A 20,510-nucleotide genomic window follows, 5' to 3' on the forward strand; every position below is an offset into this window, starting at 1 on the left:
AATTTTTAAAATAACATATTCTGAGGCACCCAGAGAAGATGATGAGGGTTTTTTTGTCAGAGAAGATGATGAGGGTTTTTTTGTCAGAAAAGAAACTGAAAGTGTTATAGCCTCACATATTAAGGTCATGGACAATTATTTGGGGAAGAGGGAGTGGTACCAATATAAGATGGCAACGTATTTCAGGACTTTAGGTACCAATTTAAATCTACAATATGAACTCTTTTATTAGTACTTTACAAAAAACTTCTGTGTTATTTTGTTGTATCTTGTATAACAGTTTAAGTTATTATTGATTGAACTTTCTCATGAACCTGCCATTTTCACATTGTCTTAAAGCAATTATCCTAATTCCACTAAAGACAGTATCTTACAACTATAGACAACTCACCTATGGAGATCTTCGGGTGGGGGAACTCCACGGCGCAAATTGACCCACTGTTGCAACTGGGTCATGGAGCTTTTCCTCTGAGCAATCTTTTCTGGATTAGTGCGAGGTGCAAAGCTCCGACGAGAGATAACAGTATCTCCATCATGCTGTGGAAAGGCCATGCTGCCAGGACGAGTTGGAGATGAATACTGCCAACCATTTGGTTGTGTGGTTCTCTCCACTCCAGCTGGCACACGAGCTGGTTCTGGATAAGGGCTTCCAGGCTCCGAGGGTGTATCTTGACTGGCAATGCCATTGGTTTTCACCAGTGTCTCTTTCTTATTTGCAACACGCTCTGGTTTTCTTTCAATCTTCTCGGAACCACGTCCATCCCCTTCTCCTCTGGTCTTTGCTTCCAACTCAGCTTTGGCAAGCTCCCTGGTAAGGATACTCCGCTGGTGATGATGATGATGATTTTGCTAGGAGAATGTTCTCACAGTCAGTCTTTCATGCCTGAGAAGAATGCACAAGTGCATTCATTACCATAGTTTAGGATTGGCATATCCTAAACAAGGGATGCTAGTATACTGTGGGTTCTGACCATCCTCTTTCAAATCAGATATAACAGTTTAAGTTATTATTGATTGAACTTTCTCATGAACCTACCATTTTCACATTGTCCTAAAGCAATTATCCTAATTCCACTGAAGACAGTATCTTACAGCAATAGAATGATGCCATATGAGATTATGTATTTGTTAGTATTTTACTAGCCATGCCATTAGTATCTTCCAAGTTCATCTAAAATTGAACTTAGCAATAGATGTAACACCCTTATATACTATGTTCAGTAGAGTGAAATGTCCACAACCAGTGCTAAACTCTTGCCACCCATCTTTTGAACAACTGACCTTTGAGTAGGTGGGATTTGAACCCGGGCAGCCTCACCCATGGCTTGAATCCAGGATTCTTGTTCTTCATTGTTCTCAGCACTGAAGAAATAGGTCCGGATGCCAGCATGTTCAGCCTGAGGAGAGAATGACTTCTTGTGATTTTGTGGCATCTCTTCCATCCAGCATACAGTTACCTGCAGAAATGAAGAATAGAAAGAGAGAAAGGGAAATAAAAAGACCCCAGTCAGTGTCTAGAGAGTTTTACTCGCCAGCAATAATTTTGTTTTTTTCCCCTTAGGAATATTATAATTTCACACACATTTTATTTCATGATTGTCAGCTCTTCCATTTAAACAATTTTGGATTTGTTCAAATAGACCAGGGTGTCAGACTCAAGGCCCATGGGGTGCTTAGTTCTGGCCTGTGGGGCCACCTTAGAAATAGTGAAGGACCAGCCTTTGGTGCCTCTGCCAGTGAAAACAGGCTCCTGAGCTCCATTTTCAGCTGTGACAGCCTCTTGCACCCCTCTTCCAGTGAAAACGGAGCTCAGGAGGGCTGCATGCAGCCTTCCCAAACTCCATTTTCACTGGAAAAGGGTTGCAGGAAGCTATACCTTCTGAAAACAGAGCTCGGGAGCCCATTTTCACTGACAGAGCGCTCGGGCCACTATAGGCACTGACACGAATGACATTAAGCTGGCCACACCCACCCTAGTCATACCAACCCCAGCCCCCTGAGATCAAACAACCCTGATGCGGCCCTCAATGAAATCAAGTTTGACACCCCTGAAATAGACAGTGCTTTCAAACAGAAAGTAATCCTGACCATCCTTTAAAAGGAAGATTATCCTCTTTAAAATTTAGCACAACCAACTCCGCTAATTCTAACACAAAGATACCACCTCTGGCTCTCCAGCACATGAACGAAAGCTCTCCCCTTGCAGGGCATGCATGAGTCAAAAAAGTATAAGTGGCAGAGCATGCAAAATACTGGTTCAACTCAGAGTGTCTTTGCTAAACTCCTTGATAATCATTTTTATGGTAGGAAGAAAAAAACCGACTGTGAAATGGCTTGTTGTAACTTATTGATTTGAATTAAAACAATGAGAGAGTTAAAATAAACCCCCAACATTAAACTTCAGATAATATAAATTTATTGCTTTGGGAATAGTTCCTAGTTATCTCTTCCTAACACAAACAAGGAAGAAAAATCTCTCAAACTTCCTAATTTTTCTAAACATTCACAGCATTTCAGATAGTGTGATCTTCCACCTGCAACACTTCAATGTTATCCCATCATTTCTGCCATCTTTTTTTTATCAGAGGTAAAAATTAAGGAGGGATAGATTAATTAGTGGTAGAGTGATCTTTGAATGTCAATGCTAAGAATTCTCCACAGAGAAGTATTCACATTCCATTTCCTTGCAGATTTTTTTAATAGATTACAATTTCACAACAGAGACTGAAGGGAGTACTGAATCTTCCCTAACAATGCTATCTCAGCGTTTGGGACCTAGACAAAATTTGACTGCTCTCAGCTGTGCAGTGCATGATATTTTGTTTACTTTCCCCAGCATGAACCATTTCTTCATCAGGTTAAAATGTAACAGAGTCTAGGAAATCGCACAGAGAGATTTTTATGTACTTCATTCCTGAGTTCAATATGTAAAAGCTATTTTCAGATAAAAAAACCCACAAAGGAAAGATTATTTTTGAAACTGCCAAGTTTTAGATTGTATTTGTAATTTGCTGTGTGGATGTTTTGATCCTAAATAAAACTTGCTCATGAATTAATGCCACAGTTATTCTGAAGACTAGGATAAAAAGACTAAGCATGCACATAAAGAATACCCATAGAGGCAACCACATTTAGTTCAAAACAATCCTTTGGAGCTAAAAATCCATATCAAAGTATTTCTAGAATTAGCTAAGTCCAAATTCTTTGTCTGAATATAACCAGCTCATTTGTAATGTGCCTGTTTCAATGATCCTAAAAAAAAATCCAGTTGTTTTAATGAAACTTACTAATCAATATAACACATATTATGTACATTAAATATTCACAGTAGAGAATGAATATCATAATTTAGTTTTTGCTTATATTTACCCATCAGTTTTATCTCACAATTAATTGCCACTCATTGACTAACTACTACATGCCTTGACTTTCACTTCGTTGAGCTAGATATTATCTTCCACAAATCATTGAGCCCATACCTTGAACATTTATTTATGTTCAAGTCATATAAAAGAAATGACTTCAAGATCTACATCCTCAGTTGGATTTGCTTACATTGCTCTTTGTTTCCAGTATTCTCCATGGTTTAAAAAATACTTCTAGGTATTCCATTAAACAAAGGAGTTCAAAATTTCCCCCACCACAAATTTCCTTTGGGAATGATTGCAGGTGAATAAAGCATGCAGGATCACTTTTACCATTGGTACTTCATTTTTCCTTTCTGGCATGCATGCATGCATTTGGAAACAGAAGGAAAACACTACCTATTTGGTGGCTGGATGATGTATTGCAGGCCAGTAATCAGAAGAGATCTCCTGTCCAGGGGATCCTCACACAGAAAAACAGGGAAGACAGAGAATAGATCAGCCACACCCAATAAGCAATTCAATGGGGAGGGATATCAGCAGGCAAAGCACACCAAGAACAAAAGTGGTCACTGTGAATGGGTTGTTGAAGCAGGATTGAGCTCATACTTAGTGCTTCTGAGCTTTGAACTGAATGTTCAACTTGGCTTTCACTGAACTTGGGAAAACTAGTCCTTGCATCTCAGCCCATGGAAGAGCTCTCAGACAGTTGTCTCGGAATGCTAAGAGGGAAATGTAGGTTCAAATATTACAGCAATAGGACATGATGTAAAAATTTTTTTTATAAACTGTGGGATGAAGTCAACAATTATATTTTTAGATCTACCCATCCTGTACATGTCGATTATCTATGTGAATAGTCTACAATTTTTTTCTCAACATGAATTGAGAGCACAATAATTATTAATAAACAAAAAGGCAGAATATAAATTTTGGCTATCTTGTCATCAATACTGAAGTTTGGATAATTTCAATACTGTACTTTCATTTTATTCAACATGGTTTTTGTTTTCTTACAAACAAATACTGAAAATCTAGGCAGATTACTTCAAAATAATTCCTACTGAACTCTAAAATGTACTTCAGAAGCTTTGTATGATTCATAAATACGATACACTAAGATGTTCTTTATATATGTATAGACTCTGACATCCTGCGTAATGCAATGGCATCAGTAAAACGTAGTGGGAAACGTGCCAGAAAAAAAAGTTCTTGGATTCCTATCACTCAAAATCAGCCAAGTTGTCCTGAAAAGCATGTTTACATTTGGAGTTCCTGTGCCATGTTTAAGTGCAACTCCTTTTTTATATACCACATGTAGGAAAACATGTAGGAAGATTTACAAAGAAAACTTATGTATCAGTGGTTTCCAATCAAAACCCACTCATCATCATTAATAAGGGAACAAATATTACACAGCAGTGTTTTGAAACATCTGTAGAGCAAGCAGTTTCAATGAGTAGAAGGGAGTTAGGGAACAATGCAATGGCAAGATGGCAATGAGGAAAGTATTTGGTATACGTAACATATAGATGTGCAAGTACTTACATCTAATTTTCACTGAGTGTACTGGAAATTTGTTAAAATTTATTTTTATTAAGAATTTTTGCAGCATAAAAGACCAACTTAGAAAAAAGTAAGAAAAAGATGGTAGATAGACAAAAAGAAAAATAAGGAGAAGAGATAGAGTATACTGCATTTTTTTTGCATATGAAACAATCTTCAAATATTTCTACATGAACACATATTTTCTAATCTGTTCTACTCTAGATTTATTCAATAAACATTATATGATATATTTGACTAAATGTAGACTCACAGGAATTAATATCCATCAAGTGAAAGGGGGATAGAATGAATTTGGAGCTAAATCTCATTGGATTTAGGATCTCATAGAATATACATGTACATTGACATCATACATGCAGGTACAAATGTATGCTCTAGGAATTCAAGATTTTAAGTGTATGATACAATACTGTTTTCCATCTAAGTAAAGTTTCTAGTGGATCCAGTTCAGGAATTGCTATTAGCCTATGATATATTTCTACTAGCACAACAAAGTCTATTTACACATTCATGAACACTACACCAGGAGCACTTCCACTCTTTACTGACCTTAAAGGTATATTTCCTGCTGATGTTATCCGACGGCTGGACAGCTGCCACTCGAAAACTGAGAAGTGGGATGCTGCCCAAGACGCTTTCCTCCTTCTCATCTTCATGAAAGAAAAAGGGAGGGGCAAAGAATTAGACAATTTTTCTTTATCTTAGTTAACAATTGTTAAAATGGACATCCATCTATTTCTTCACCATTGCAACTAAGAAACAACCCAAGGGTAATTTTCTGGTAGGCAGGCAGGCAAGCAGGAAGGAAGGAAGACTTGAAAACAATAACTATGCAGGGAGTGGGATGGAAATGCTGTGCCTAACTATTTATCTACCTATGAAAAATGTCTCCTTGCCCTGATGCATTCATGCTTCTTGTTCTCTCCAATTCAGACCAGCAAGTGCTCACATATCCTTGTATGCATATCAGTTACAGTTATAGTTCACAATGCTGTCTAGTTAATTATTCATGACCATCATCTTTTCCATCTGCTACCAGAGAAAAGGCCCAGGCAGCAGGTCTGTGAGAACCAAAGGTTACAGGACAACCATTCATACTGATTTGTTGTTGGGCTCACAATTTGGCAGACAGAGCGTGGAAAAATAAAAGAGTCGCATTTGGTGGTGGGTGACATGGAATCAGATTAGAAAGCAAATGCCCCGGTCGGATCAAATAGAGGTAAGGAGAGCGGGTGGGTGGATGGGCAGGCCCTCCAGAGCACCATACCGGAATGGTACCTGGTGCTCCCAGCAGGCACCGGTATGCCCGTACCGGGGCATACCGGTCGTATCCCACCGCTGCTGCAACGTCATGCATTCATCTTCATTGTAAGATCTTAATTGTTCCAGTAAATCCAAGTAAAGCAGAATTAACAGGGGATCACAGAGAATGTTAAATTTCTATTCAATGAAACATAATCAATCAATCAATCAATCAATCAATCCAATGTTTGTGAAAGGGCAACAACAAGAATACCCAAATCATCTGTTTTAGAGAACTAATTACCGTACATTGCTAGACTACTAGAAATGTCATGCTACATATAACGTTATTTATTATTAGTGAGGAAATTCTCCCTAATTTCAGCTATTGTACTATTTTTCAGACCATGAAGATATCGTCTGTATTTATAACTTTCTTGTGCTTGGTAGTAAATTGAGACTCTGCAAGAAAAACTCGTATTTGCAACGGACTAGAATCCTTTTGTAGCTGTCTTCAAGCATCACAATCCTTTTATATATTTCCTTTTAATCAGGTAGCACTTATCTCCTCCAAAATTGAATTCTTCTATTTTGAATACTGTATTTTAAAAGGTATTTTATTTTTATTTTGCTTATCTCCTGTGAGATTAATTGATCTCCCATGGGGGGAGGGGCAGAAAAGGCTGAAACTACTTGCCACATTCCTCTATACAACATAGCAAGAAATGACACAATAAAAATTATTTCATTTTAAAATACTTTTACCATTTAATTGCCACAAAGTTGGCACAGATTCTAAATTATCAAGCTCCCTCAAAGTGGAGGTGAGGGCAGAGTGAGAAGATTCAGGATATTTCTGAAAAAGCAAGTCTAAGACCTTGAGCCTTTGACCTTATGAAGTCAGCCATTCAATTACAGTATTGCAAAATGGAAAATTAATTGTGAGGTAAAATAGCTAAGGACTTGCTGGGGAAGGAAGGGAAGGAAGGAGGGAGGGAGGGAAGGAAGGGTCATCACCCATCTGAGAAATTATTCCTATGTATTGCTGGAAAACTATATTGTTTGGCCAGAAAGAGTTCACAGTACATTATCACAAAATAATATTACAAAAAGCATAAGAATCCCGCTGCAGCAGATCAAAAGACCATCTCATCCAGCATTCTATCCTCATAGTAGCCAGCTAGGTAACAGGCAGCCAGCTGAGACATAAATTCAATGACACTTGTACACTTTTCACTTGCACAGGGAAACTGTTTTTGAATCAAGGTACCTCCAATGGGCTAACTTAAATAATGCATCCAAAGATCCAGGCCCAATGTGGGCCTGAAATTTCAAGGCTCTTCATACCACTTGCGCTGGCAAGGTTGTGGCCACTGCACTGTCACTATACTGCCCTGCAGTCGTTGCATCACTGAGGTCATGTTATCATAATGTCCGATGCTCCTGGCTACCTTTCCACAAGCAAAGTCAATGGGGAAGCTGGCAGGAAGTTGGAACTTGCTGCTGCTTCCACTGCTTCTTTTTGGTCCACCCATGGTCATAGTGGTTTTTCTGTTTAAGTAAGCAAATATCTCTGAAACAGTGACTCAATGGATCATGCGTTACCCAGTAATATTTAACCATAGAACTGCAGGCTCTGTAATTACCATCAAAGCAGTGGGGTTGTCTTCTTCACAATCATCCAGTTGGCAGGCATTATTACATCTCATGGTATAGAATGGCATTTCTCAAGTATATGCTTTGCCTTTCCTATCTCTCCTAAACCATGAAAATATTGCATCCCTTATAGATAGAAAATAAACCAGTCTCTCCTATAATAGCAGCACTGTTCCTCAAAAGTGGGCGTGAAGGTGAAAATCTAGTTTGATAAGATATACAGAAAATGAATGCATGCATTCCTGCCATTGCTTTCAAACTATGTTTGGCATCTGGGAGTTTCCTTATATCTTTATATTTTAATATATAATTAAATATAATGTTGATATTTAATTTTAAACTTGAATCTCCTCATACCTTTGTAGTAAAAAAGGCAGCGATCCACCAATACAAACCAGCGCTTATTCCACTGCTTGACTCCAGAGCTGGCCTGCAAAGAGTTGTTGAAAGCAAATAAATGTCATAATCTGAATACTACATACAGCACAGATTGAAAAAAGCATCTTTGAAAAAATGTCATGACAGGCTAAAGTAATAGAATTGCTAAATAGGATAGGACAAGAACTAGTACGCTGAATTTACCATGAAGAACCTTCTAGAATAGAATATCTCCCGTCCACTTGCTGTGGATGTTACTTCCTATGAGAAGGAATACTTTGGTCCCCGTCTCAGAATGACAAGTCAGAAAGCAATCTCAGCAAACACACACTTGAGAAAGGAGAAATAAGGGGTCTGCGATGTGCAATTTTCCGTAAACATTCCCTCCTTCCTGTAATAGGTAGGTGGACTGAATGTTCTCTCTCTACTATAGAATTTGGATCTTCTTCAATTTCAATGCATCATTTTCCTACAGTGAAGCCAAGGCACCCTATGGTGGAAGACATCCCTAAAATATTGTGGGGAGGGGAGTACTCTTGCTGGAAAGGATGCTTTGGCCAAAGCATTAAAGTTCAGCTTTAATGGAAGAGAACATGGAGAACCATGAACCCACTCTATAGATGTCTCCCAGGAGCTTATTAGCTGCCCATTGGTCCTGTGGACACCTTTATTCTACATCTCATAGGGTAGTCCAATGCATGATTTGATCCATTTGGGAAGAAAGAAGTTCCCTGAGGATGGGCTCCAGCACAAGTACGAAAACTCAGAAGACTAAATCTCTGGTCCCAGTGACTGACCCAGACTGGATCCTGCAGACTAAAACTACTATTATTGACTGATAACTGAATCTTACAAATCTGATTGTGCTTCCTCCTTTTTATATTCCAATCAATTAAGGAAATGTATGCTTAAAGCCACTTCTGAAAACAATCTCTTTGTTTTGGATTTATACAATATTTTAATCCAGTTTTAAAGATTAGATAATGTTTGCAGTAAATAAAAATTGAATTTAAAAAAACATTAAAAAGGAGAATTGTAGATTTAAGGGAGTCCTTGACTCACATGCTCTTTGGAAAAAGACAGAAGCAAAACTGGGGATGAAGCTATCCCCTTCCATAGGAAGCAACAACAGATCTACTCTAAGACTTGCCTCCAGTGTGACTGGGAGGGAAATACCTATGAGGAGCCTTAGGTCCCAAAAATAATCATTTGAAGTCATGCAGATATCTTGACCAGTTGCATAGCAATCCCAATATTTTTCATCCAAGAATGATATAGTGCACAGTACTCCAAATGGACTGATTTTATCTATCTATCTATCTATCTATCTATCTATCTATCTATCTATCTATCTATCTATCTATCTATCTTTCTTTCTTTCTTTCTTTCTTTCTTTCTTTTCTTTCTACCCCTGCCTTTATTATTTCATAGGTAACTCAAGGTGGTGAACATAATTATCTTTCCTCCTCCTATTTTCCCCACAACAATAACCTTGTGAGGTGGGTGATGCTGAGAAGAGTGACTATCCCAATTGTCTTTCATGCTTAAGGCAGCACTAGAACTCACTGGTGGAATGATCAAATAATCCAAGGACTTTCAAATCATTTTCTTCTCAATAAGAACATGAGAAAAACCAAGTAGTGGGTTAAAAAGCACTTCCTTGACTGTCCTGAAGCAGGAAGGCTGAACTGTGATGTTAGAGAGAAAATAGGAGAAGCTTATGCAAAGATGAGCAACCTTTAGCACACCAAATATCATTTGTTTTAGTGGATGAAAGTCATGTTTGGTAGGGCCAAAGATGTTTAGTGATCATGGCTGTGTTGTCAAATTGAGCAGTCCAGAAAAGAACCCAGAAGTCCCCAAATAACTATTTAATTGTGGGTGGGTGGGTGGGTATGGAACATTTTCTGAAAGAATTTCAGCATTAAACTGTGGGATCTAATTTACCAACAGAATCAGGAATTGGTTTGAGGACCTTCAAAATGTACTTGCAGCTTAGGGGCTATGAGTGTCTTCTGATGTAATGAAGGACAGGTGGCTTACCTGCTTGAAGAGCCAACCATTCTTGGTCACCGCAGCACTGGGATTCCTCTTCATGGAATTAGAACGTTTTCCAAAAGCAATTCCTTTCCTGGAAGTACGTGATGATGCCTTTGGAAAATAAAACAGAAAGGTTTGGGATGGCAAAACAAGCAGTAGGTAATTACAATGAAATCCTGCTTAATTATATTAAGTCTGATGGTTAGAGTTTCTGCATAATTTATTCTTGTTATATTCTTGTTGTAGCCTTTATATTAGTTTTAATTTGACTTTTTAGTTGATTTATATTTTTATGAACCACTTAGACCCCTTTGGAACTCTGTGGGTATAAATAATTATTAGAACAGACACACTGAAAGCAATAAGACATGATTAACCTAAGCCTAACTGAGTACCAAATGGGTCAATTTTTAAGCATGACTAAATATGGATTAAAATCATAATCTTGGGCACATGCTGTCTATGACATTTGGCATAAAAAAGATGCCTAATTTTTGTGAGGTAGAATTTTTACACATATGCCATTTATGCTAAGATATTCCAGTATCAACTAATTCTCCTTGGACACTATGAAGTGAAATAACCAGAACGTGATTTTAAACTTTGAAGAACTTTGTTCTATATTGCCCTGAATTCCACAGTAGCAAATCAGTTGCACCTTATTTTTCAGATGGGAAAACTCGACAGCCAGAAGATTTGGATGACCCCATCAGAACAGAGCCACAAAAAGAAAAATATGCAAGACCACAATACACAATGTAGCAAACATACCCTGCCATTTGGTCGTTCCTGTGGCACCTCTGTGTGATTGGAGGATTCACTACTGACTGCTGCCGGCCGCTTGCTACTTGCTTTGCTTGACATGTCAAAGACCGATCTGGGATTGCAGGTGAAGGAGAGGGAAAATACATTATTAACAGTCCCAAGAAACTGACTTTGCTTCTTATACTTTGATACTACAAATATATGTCCATGTATTGATCTTAACATTAACTTAAACCAGGAATTCATCAAATCAGACAGAATACCAATCTCCTTTGTACAAATCCCTGCGCCTTTTTCTCTTGAGCTAAATTTCTGAATAACTAAGACTATTTATTGTCTTTCATATGGTATTTTTCATCCTTAAATTTTATACTCTATGCTCTTTCATGAACTTCCATTTTATGTCCAATATTGCAAGGCACTAAAAACCACCAACCTTTGCAATCCAAAGTGGTTATTTTCTTCTGGGGTCTGGCCAGTCACTGGATGAAGGAAAGTGTTCCGTCTTTCATTATGGCTAGGGGAAAAAAACCAAAGATAAATAGAGAAGGCATTAATGATGTGAATTATATGTAAATATAATATTTTTGACTGTTAATTAATTAACATAGAATATGCATTTTTCAAGGTGCATCTTTTTTGCAGCTTCCATAGTATGTACATCTCTTTTGTAGCTTCCATAGTAGGTTGATTATGAGTATAACTTGGAGATGGAAATTAGTCTGCCTCAACCCATTTAGAATTACCAATCCAGTTTACAGACAAGTACTAGCCATTACTCTTATCTGAAATGATTTTACATTCTCCAGCCTACTTTTCATCCATCAAAAACAACTGTACCTATAAACATTTCCAGGAAACTGCTGAATTTTGAAAAGATAAGCAGTCACAATAATAATCATCACTTTCTACAATTTTTAGTCTCGGTGGAAAATTTGCTATAATGATCTGACAAAAGCAACATCTACGCTGATGGCTGTAATGAAAGAGAAAACTGTTCTCATAATACATCAATTTGGACACAAATCATGACTTTGCCATCCAGTATTTTTTTTTGCCTTACCTAGGCTAAAAGTTGTTTACAGGCTCCAGCCGGCTGCATGCAAATATCTATCACCACTAATAATAAAGCTTTTTTAAAATAGCTGCTGTGATTTAATTAGAAGCATAATCATTTCATATGATGAGTCCATAGTATATTAAAGTTGTAGGAGAATAATAACACAGTCATGTGTTACTGTTTTAAGCAAGCTCATTAATGAGGCATTAGAAACCATGCAACCTGTTTTTGATAGCGCCTTAAGGATTATCATGGCCACCATTTCTTGGCAGAGATCTAAAAACAATACTTTAAAATTTTCAAATAGCCTTCTGCCAAGAAAATGTTTTGAGAATTGGACTGCCTGATCTAAGTGCCTTTTATATATGTCATTTCTCATCTTCTCTGGAGCTGTATGTAGCTGACTGTTTTAGTATAGAAAGTTGATGCTCTACTGATTCCAGGCCGAGAGATGTCAGGCCATTTCATGGCATCTTCTATAGAGTCAACAATTTAAAATTATTACCATAGCATGTAAATGATAAGGAGAAATTTTGGGTTATACCATGTCAAACTCTTCTTCAACTGTAACAGTATGTGAGAATGACCTTGAGGAAAAGCCACAGAGTAGGCACCAATCAAATAAAAGGTGGCTGAGTCTACAGAAGGAATGGAGTTGCGGCAAAACTTTCAGAAGGGACCCTTCCTAATTTCTTGGACTGTAAGGGTCAGATGGGAGAGGGTGATGTACTTTCAGACCTGCAACTTTCTGTTAATGGAACTTTACAATAAATATAGAGTTAATACTTGTGGGTCAGAGGTGATATTCAGCAGGTTCTGACCAGTTCTGGAGAACTGGTAGCAAAAATTTTGAGTAGTTCAGAGAACTGTTAAATACCACCTTTGACTGGTCCCATCCCCATCTATTCTCTGCCTCCTGAGACCCAGCTGATCAGGAGGAAATGGGGATTTTACAGTAACCTTCCCCTGGAGTGGGGAGGGAATGGAGATTTTACAGTCCTTCTCCTGCCATGCCCACCAAGCCATGCCATATCACGCCTGCCACACCATACCCACAGAACCGGTAGTAAAAATTTTTGAATGTCACCACTGTTGTGGGTGTGCTTCTTGTCTGGACTGCCTCACAAGGCTGATATTACATGAAGTAAATAATAGCATGTGCACTGACTTAATCCACTGAAGAGGCAGATATAGAATACTTTTCGTCCTGATAAAACCTGGGAAACATTTTAAATAATGAATTCAGAGGCCATAATGGCACAATTGAGAATATTCCCATTTCAGTATAATGCCTAAATCCATATAATGTGCAGAAAGGCACCAGTTGAGATCCCTACAATGCAATACCTACTCCATGTAAGATTGTACTTTGACAATTGAGGCATACTGACTAAAACAAAACTATTAAATTACAGCAGCCAAAACAAATCAAGCCAGCCATGCTCTGTGATGTGCTTTTCCGGATGCAGATTTTAATTAGAATACATTATGTTTTCTTGGCCTGCTGAGCTTTATTAGTTTTGCGTTTACAAAAAGCAGGCTGTCATTTCCTACACACAGACACAGACAAATCCATATCAACGAAAAGATAAACAAGTTTTTAATGACTTGCGACAGACCAAATTACAGTTTTAACCCCATTTCATGGATTAAATGAACATATAGCATGATCAATCTGGCATATAAATGGCACTAATGCAAATGTCTAGCTTTCTTGTCCTGGTGTGCAAAATTCCTTATAATTTTATAGAACTTCTTTATTTTATATAGTCTATTCTCTCTCAAGGTCTGGTATGAATTTTTAAATGGAAAGAGCATTGAAGATCTCCAAAACAGGCAGTCTTTCAAAACAGATAGATAAACTACTCCAGAAATTGCACTTGGCCAAGTACAGTGATACTTTGGCCACCTAATGAGAAGGAAGGACTCACTGGAGAAGAGCCTAATGCTGGGAAAGATTGAGGGCAAAAGAAGAAGGGGACAACAGAGAATGAGGTGGCTGGATGGAGTCGCCTAAGCAGTAAGTGTGAGCTTAAATGGATTCCAGAGGATAGTGGAGGACAGGAAGGCCTGGAGGAACATTGTCCATGAGGTTGCGATGGATCAGACATGACTTCACAACTAACAACAACAAAAGTACAGTGACCATACTGGGTGAGAATGATGTGCACTGTATTAAATGATGAGTTGATCAAGACTGGTCTAAATAGTTTGGTCTGGGCTTCCTTTCCAATAAATATTAAATACTTGCGAGTGAAAACAAAACTGTAAGAAATGGAGTTGTGGGATGTTCATAAGAACTGAATGACAGAATTTGGATGCAGAAAAAAAGTATGGCCAATTTATTCAGAGTGTGCTAATTTATTTTCTCTAGTTTAGCAGTTTGGGAAGAACCTGGCCAGGTAAGAATGGCCCTTGCTTTTTGCTATAGAGAGTTTCTCTATCTCAAGTTGAAGAATTTACCAAATTCCCCATAATTAAATCAAAGTTTCCATACTTGGTCTTTACCCTTTCCTATTAAACATGATTTTGCATTCAGGGAAACCTGAACATTTACTATAAAACAGCCTTTGTATATATTGTATTAAACATAGTGTTAAAAAATCAACTACTTCCTCATCCCCCCCCCCCACAAATTAGCAAATGCAAAGTCAGCAGAAATTTGAGAGGTTATATAATTGTATAATACATAATTGTAGCAAAAGGATACTGTCATACTTGAAACCTTGGGTCCACACATGCAGGTCCAATTAAATTGATTTGTTAATCATGCCTATGCACAAGAATCTTCTCAACTAATAATTAACATCTACTTTGGGTTAGATTAGGGTCAACAGAATTCAAGGGAGGTTGGACTTAGTTCGTTTGTGGCTACCTAGGGATTCTTGGCTGATCCCTCTTTTAACTCTGCTCCCAGTTTATACCATTCCTTCTCCTACCTATGCTTTGTTTTATCAGGATTTTTCAGAGTTGCTTTTTATATGGCTTACTTTTCTGCATTAGAAGAGTTTTGAAAATGGATGGCATTTCTTCAACAAATATACAACTGTGTATTGGAATGGGGCACTGAGATAGATCAAGCAAAGTCTTTTAATATTTTCTTTCCCTCCACCTCCAAGGAAACAACAGTTATTTTGCCCAAGGCTACCAATTGTGAATTGTAAAAACACAGATCACTATGAGATGGTAACGAAAAGGCAAAAAAATTCTGATCCATTGCTGTCATCTAGCATTCACCTGAATTTTATACCCAAATATTTAGCCCTATTTTAAATATATCCCAACTTCTTTTCCGAAGCCAGTTCAAAACCAAAGACTTTATTTTATCATGGCAAGGATGCCAACATTAGTTCATTCTTGGGATATGCTTGGGAAGCTTGGATTCACATAAGTATTGTAAAGAAATATGGGTATTAATTTATTGTGAATAGATTTACATGTGCATGGCCAGACAAACTGTTCCAATGGTAATAAAACAACTTACTGATGGCTTCGCCAAAAGCCATGTGTTGTCTTTGAGAAATCTTGGACAATTAATGAAAAACCAGATAACTGGAGAAGGTCTAACATTGTTCATGTTTGGGCCAAAAAGCTGGGCACCAATACCTCAGAAATTATAGAGCAAATAATAAAGTTATAAAAAAGCCATCTATACTATATAAACTTCTTGAAAACAGTTCAGGAATTATCAGAAATCACCAATAATTTATCACAAATAAATTTTACAGACTATACCCCAACTTTAAATCAAATTATTTCCTTAGTAGTTTGTGGGAAAGCTGTTGAATGAAATATATATTGAATTCAGCAAGCATTTCATAAGCTAACCCACCATGTTTTAATTAGTAAGCTATTTAAATGTGGATTGGATGATGTAACAAGTAGATATACAAGATCTGAAAACTGTCCTCAATTATCATCAGAGTTCTCATTGTATCTGTTTCTTGTATTAAACATTTCACATAGAAATGGGCCAAATCTTTATCAAATTTGAAGGTAACACCTGGGAAGACAGAAATAAGATTCATCTTGATAACTTAGATCAGTGATGGCAAACCTTTTCGACACCAAGTGCCCAAACCAGAACATGCATGCATGTGTGTGCCAGAGCACCAGAAGCTGCCTGGTGCACATGCACGTGCCCTCCAGCTGCTCTTCTGGTTTCCAAAGCATGCATGCACGACGGCCAACTGGTCTTCGCACATGCTGGAAACCTGAAGACCAGCTGGTGATGGCATGTGTGCCCACATAGAGGGCACAGGTGCCATAGGTTTGCCATCACGGACTTAGATAAATGGGATGAAAATAGCAGAGTAATCATATTAGCTATAATTGATTCTAACTGAATGTACATTACATGATGGGAAAAGAAAGGTTTTATATTAGACTGATGAATGTTTAGAGTGCAGTCTCCAGTATGCCAGAGACTAAATGTAGCTCTCAACCTAGAAAAAAATGCATTCTGATCATGAGTTTAAAAAATCTCACTGGATGATTACTTTCATTCACACCCCACACATTAGAAAATCCTCACACCCACTGATGACTGGTGAAATGAGCTGCCACCCTTCTCTGTGATCCAATTTGGGATTATTTCTCAGGTGACATCTTAGAAATACCCCCTTTCCAAAAGGAGACTTGCCATTATTCCAGAGACATTAGCCAGCATTCACATCAGGAGGCTTTCCACAACGGCTGGAACATGTCACTGTCTCTTTAACTAGCTGGTTTGCTGTAAAGAGGCAATGCCAAGATCACACATCACTTCTGCAGCATTATGTCAACCTTCAGTTGGCTTCTGACCAGTGCTACCTGCTTGCTGGCTTCAGCTTCACTGCCAGCATCTCTGGGTTCTGTCCAGGGTCCTGATGCTTTTCTTACCATACTGACATCATAGTGAGCTCCCTCCTGCAATCAGCCTGCTGAACCCAAAACTACGGTAACTTTCTTATTACTACTTCTGACTATACTTTTTTCAGCCTGAAAGAACTGAAATACTGCTATGCACATGCACCATGAATAAAAAAGCATATTACAGGATTTATATTTGGAAAGCCTACTTATTTCATTGACACTATGTTTATTTCATTCTGACTGAAAATTTGAAGTAATGCTCAGCAAAACCACACTGCCATGCAGAATTCAGAAATAGGTGCAATGCTTTCTAGCTTTCTTAAGATAATCAAATTGACTGTTGGCAAAATCCAATTTTGTGCTCATCTTCTATAGCTTAAATTTAGTTCTGGATCATCTTGATATTTATTTGTAGTGGCATTTGAAAAATAATAAAGGATAAAGAGAGATAATTTATTTATAATTTTAACTTTTTCTACTCCGTATGATCTTGCAAGTGTGTGGCAAATTGACTTCGTAAACTGTATGTTATTAATGGAAGCAACCATCAGAAAACATCCCAAATATAACAGGCATCCCAATGAAGGTATTTTTTGTCAAAAATGTAAAAAAAAATATTATGATCAATTTCTTATCTGAGAGCAACAATAGACAAACATATATGGTTGCAACCTTTTGTCATTAAAGTGTCTGTCCTTGTTTTTAGCTATGTTAGAATCAAGGTGGATGGGCCATTATATGAGAACAGCTCTAGATGAATTCACGATTTCAGAAAAGGTGAATTATGGAAGCCTAGAATATTGTGGATAGAAGGCTAGAACTTGATGTTCCCTTTGAAAATGTAAAGTAGATGGTTATATGTTTGCATAAACTGGATATGAAGAGGAACTCATTTCTCAACATGTTTTTAATGGTGCCAGTTGTAACAGATATGTCACTAAAAGAGAGAAACTTTCAGATACATCATATATGACTTTCTAACTTTCTGAGACTGCTGGAGTTGGAGTAGTTGGAGGAGGCACACTAGGGCAGGCACATCAATGCTAGCAAAAATTGCATTCCAGATAAGAAAATGATAATGCTGAAAAAGATTTCAGTAAAAAGGAAAAGAGGTGCTGAAATTAACTATTATCTTCTGGAGGGTTTCAGGATCTTAAATATGATCTATCTATTTTTGCATCTTCTTAGGAATATACTGTTCACTTATTATTAAAAGATATTTGCAATACAGGACAGAATGCCCACATCAGAATTAAGATCTGCAAATAAGAACCAAGGCCAAGTTTTATGGAGATAGTATTCTCCATTTTACTCTCAAGAACTGAAGATGAAGAAACAACAAGCAGCTTTGCTAAGGAAAACAAATAATATGTTTTTAGACTTCTGCTACTTTTCAAACTAATTTCACAAATATAACCTTGCATATTATCTATCTTTCCATGCCCAATTTTTGAATAAGTTAATCAGTGTAACTTTTAGGTTTGTGTGGCAACTGGAAATAGTCCAAGCACTTTAAATGACATTAACTAGAGAACGTGCATTGGGTCAACACTATGTTAAAGTTTTAAGTTAAGCCTATATCACCAAACTATGTGAAATTTAACCTGAATGTATGAAATAGCCTCAGCAGAATTTTCTTTTTAAAAAATCCACAGAATTCTAAGATTGTATTGCTTATTTGTTCCTATCAACTCATGTAAGAAACCTGGAAGTAGACAGTAGCATTAAAAATGAACAACAATATTTCTAAGGATGACAATATAATTTGAAATAGAAGTAAATCCCTTCCTAGCTGAAGAGATGCATCAAGCTAAGAGAACGCTTCACATAGAAAGACAGGTAAAACTTTTTTTATTATAACAAATCAATGTTGTGGGTTTACCCAATACAAGAATCTGAGCAAAAAACAGTATCTATAAACAGTATCTTCCCCATCCAGCCAAATGTCAGAAGCTCCTATTTAATCCAACTCACTCCAATGCATCACAGTGCTCTAAATGATATCTAATATTGCATTTACTCATATTCATCCTTTGTCCTACTTTCCATGACCTTCCCATTTCTCTCTCTCTCTCTCCTCTCCCTCTCTCTGCACTTTTTCCAGTGTTAAAACTTAAATGAGAAGAAAGTCCTTGGAGCAAAAATCAGAGTCATCATGGTATCAGATTACTGCTTCTTTGCACCAGGGCTTTCACATGTAATGAAACCATTCTTAGCAACACTGGAAAATACCTTCAATGTGAATTTGCCTGCCCTTTTTATTTTTAACATAACAATTGAAGCTGTACCCTACTTCTTAAGGAGTTTAAGGTGGGAAAAAAGACTCAATCTGAGTCTATGTTGCTCATCTTCTGAGGAAATTAACTTTCTTGGAGTTATCCTGTTATTTATGGACAGATATTGCCTCTGGGGCTCTACAGTACTTAGTTACTGATCTGCTTTCATTTCAGTCTTTATACAGAAGAGTTCTTTAATCAATTCAGCCAGAAGCAGGTCTGCCTTTATTGTGAAACTCTGCTCCTCTTTCCTTCAGCATCCTTTGTAGTTGTGTGTGGTTTCTGCAGCTCTTGCTGGCATCCCTCCAATCTCTCCCCCCCATTTCAGTTTTTAGGGTTCAGCATTAGCACAAGAAAGACAACTTCCCCTGAATCTCTTAAATGTTTCCTTAGAAGTAGTTGCCTTGCCTGGTCCTGTTCCACAAACTCCTGAGTTAAACCATCTGCTATCCTGAGCACTGCAATGCAGCAGCCACTGACAAAAATGAAGTTACCCAAAAGCACAATATGAAATATATAACTCCCCACCCCCTTCCCAAAAGTAGAAAGAGCCAGGCCATGAACCACCACCCTTCCCCCAACACTTTAGAGCATCCCTTGGCAAGTCCTACCTGACGCGACGATCTGCTCGAAACTTAAGCATGGTGGTAAAGCTCAGCTGCAATTCTCACTTAAAACCATGTCCCTCGAAGGTGGGTGAAAGGGAAGGGAAGTCCTCCCGCAGCATAACTAGTTCCTCTAGGGCATTGGGAAATAAGCCCTAGTGGAAACCCTGGCATTGGCAAAGGTATGTAGTGCTTCTACAGCTCTGCCTCCTTCAACTTCTCTGTTTCTCTGGAATTCAAGGAAGAAAGCAGTTCATCGCTGCTTTTCTGATCTGATTTCTGGCAGGCGAGAGACGGTGTGTATGTGAGTGAGTGAGAGAGAGAGAGAGAGAGAGATGGAAAGAAGGAGAGGCAGCTGCTCTCTCCCTCTCTTGAGGCACCAGGGTCTATCTAGCCTAGTCCAGCCTCATCATTCAAACAATGCTTTCAGCCTTGCATGCAGCAATCACAGCAGCCGGCAGGCATGGCAAAGGCAGGGAGGGTGGGGGAGATATTCCAAACTCGATTCTCCCAAGGAGAGAAAGTTGAAGGGTATATGGACACTGGCATACATCCAAATGCTAACACACTGATATATACACATATTCACCCATGTCCACAAATACACACTCACACGAGGTGCAGCAGGAGATTAATTGTGTTTTAACCTGGCTACAATCTTCCAGGAACAAGGGCTTTTTATGAGATTGAAGGTGAAACA

At 38.0% G+C, this 20,510-nt stretch overlaps 1 protein-coding gene across 1 annotated transcript in view; it reads right to left on the reverse strand.

Annotated features, from left to right (window-relative positions):
- Positions 1 to 20,510, reverse strand: part of PLEKHA6 (pleckstrin homology domain containing A6) — a 129,816-nt gene that overhangs the window by 47,019 nt on the left and 62,287 nt on the right. The window contains 7 exon segments of the mRNA XM_032218571.1: positions 392 to 849; positions 1,242 to 1,397; positions 5,484 to 5,584; positions 8,190 to 8,262; positions 10,254 to 10,361; positions 11,022 to 11,127; positions 11,452 to 11,532. Coding sequence (XP_032074462.1) covers positions 392 to 849; positions 1,242 to 1,397; positions 5,484 to 5,584; positions 8,190 to 8,262; positions 10,254 to 10,361; positions 11,022 to 11,114 — 989 coding nt within the window. The 5' untranslated portion in view covers positions 11,115 to 11,127; positions 11,452 to 11,532.

This window comes from Thamnophis elegans, chromosome 5, assembly GCF_009769535.1.
Source record: "Thamnophis elegans isolate rThaEle1 chromosome 5, rThaEle1.pri, whole genome shotgun sequence".
Classification (NCBI taxonomy): Eukaryota; Metazoa; Chordata; class Lepidosauria; order Squamata; family Colubridae; genus Thamnophis; species Thamnophis elegans.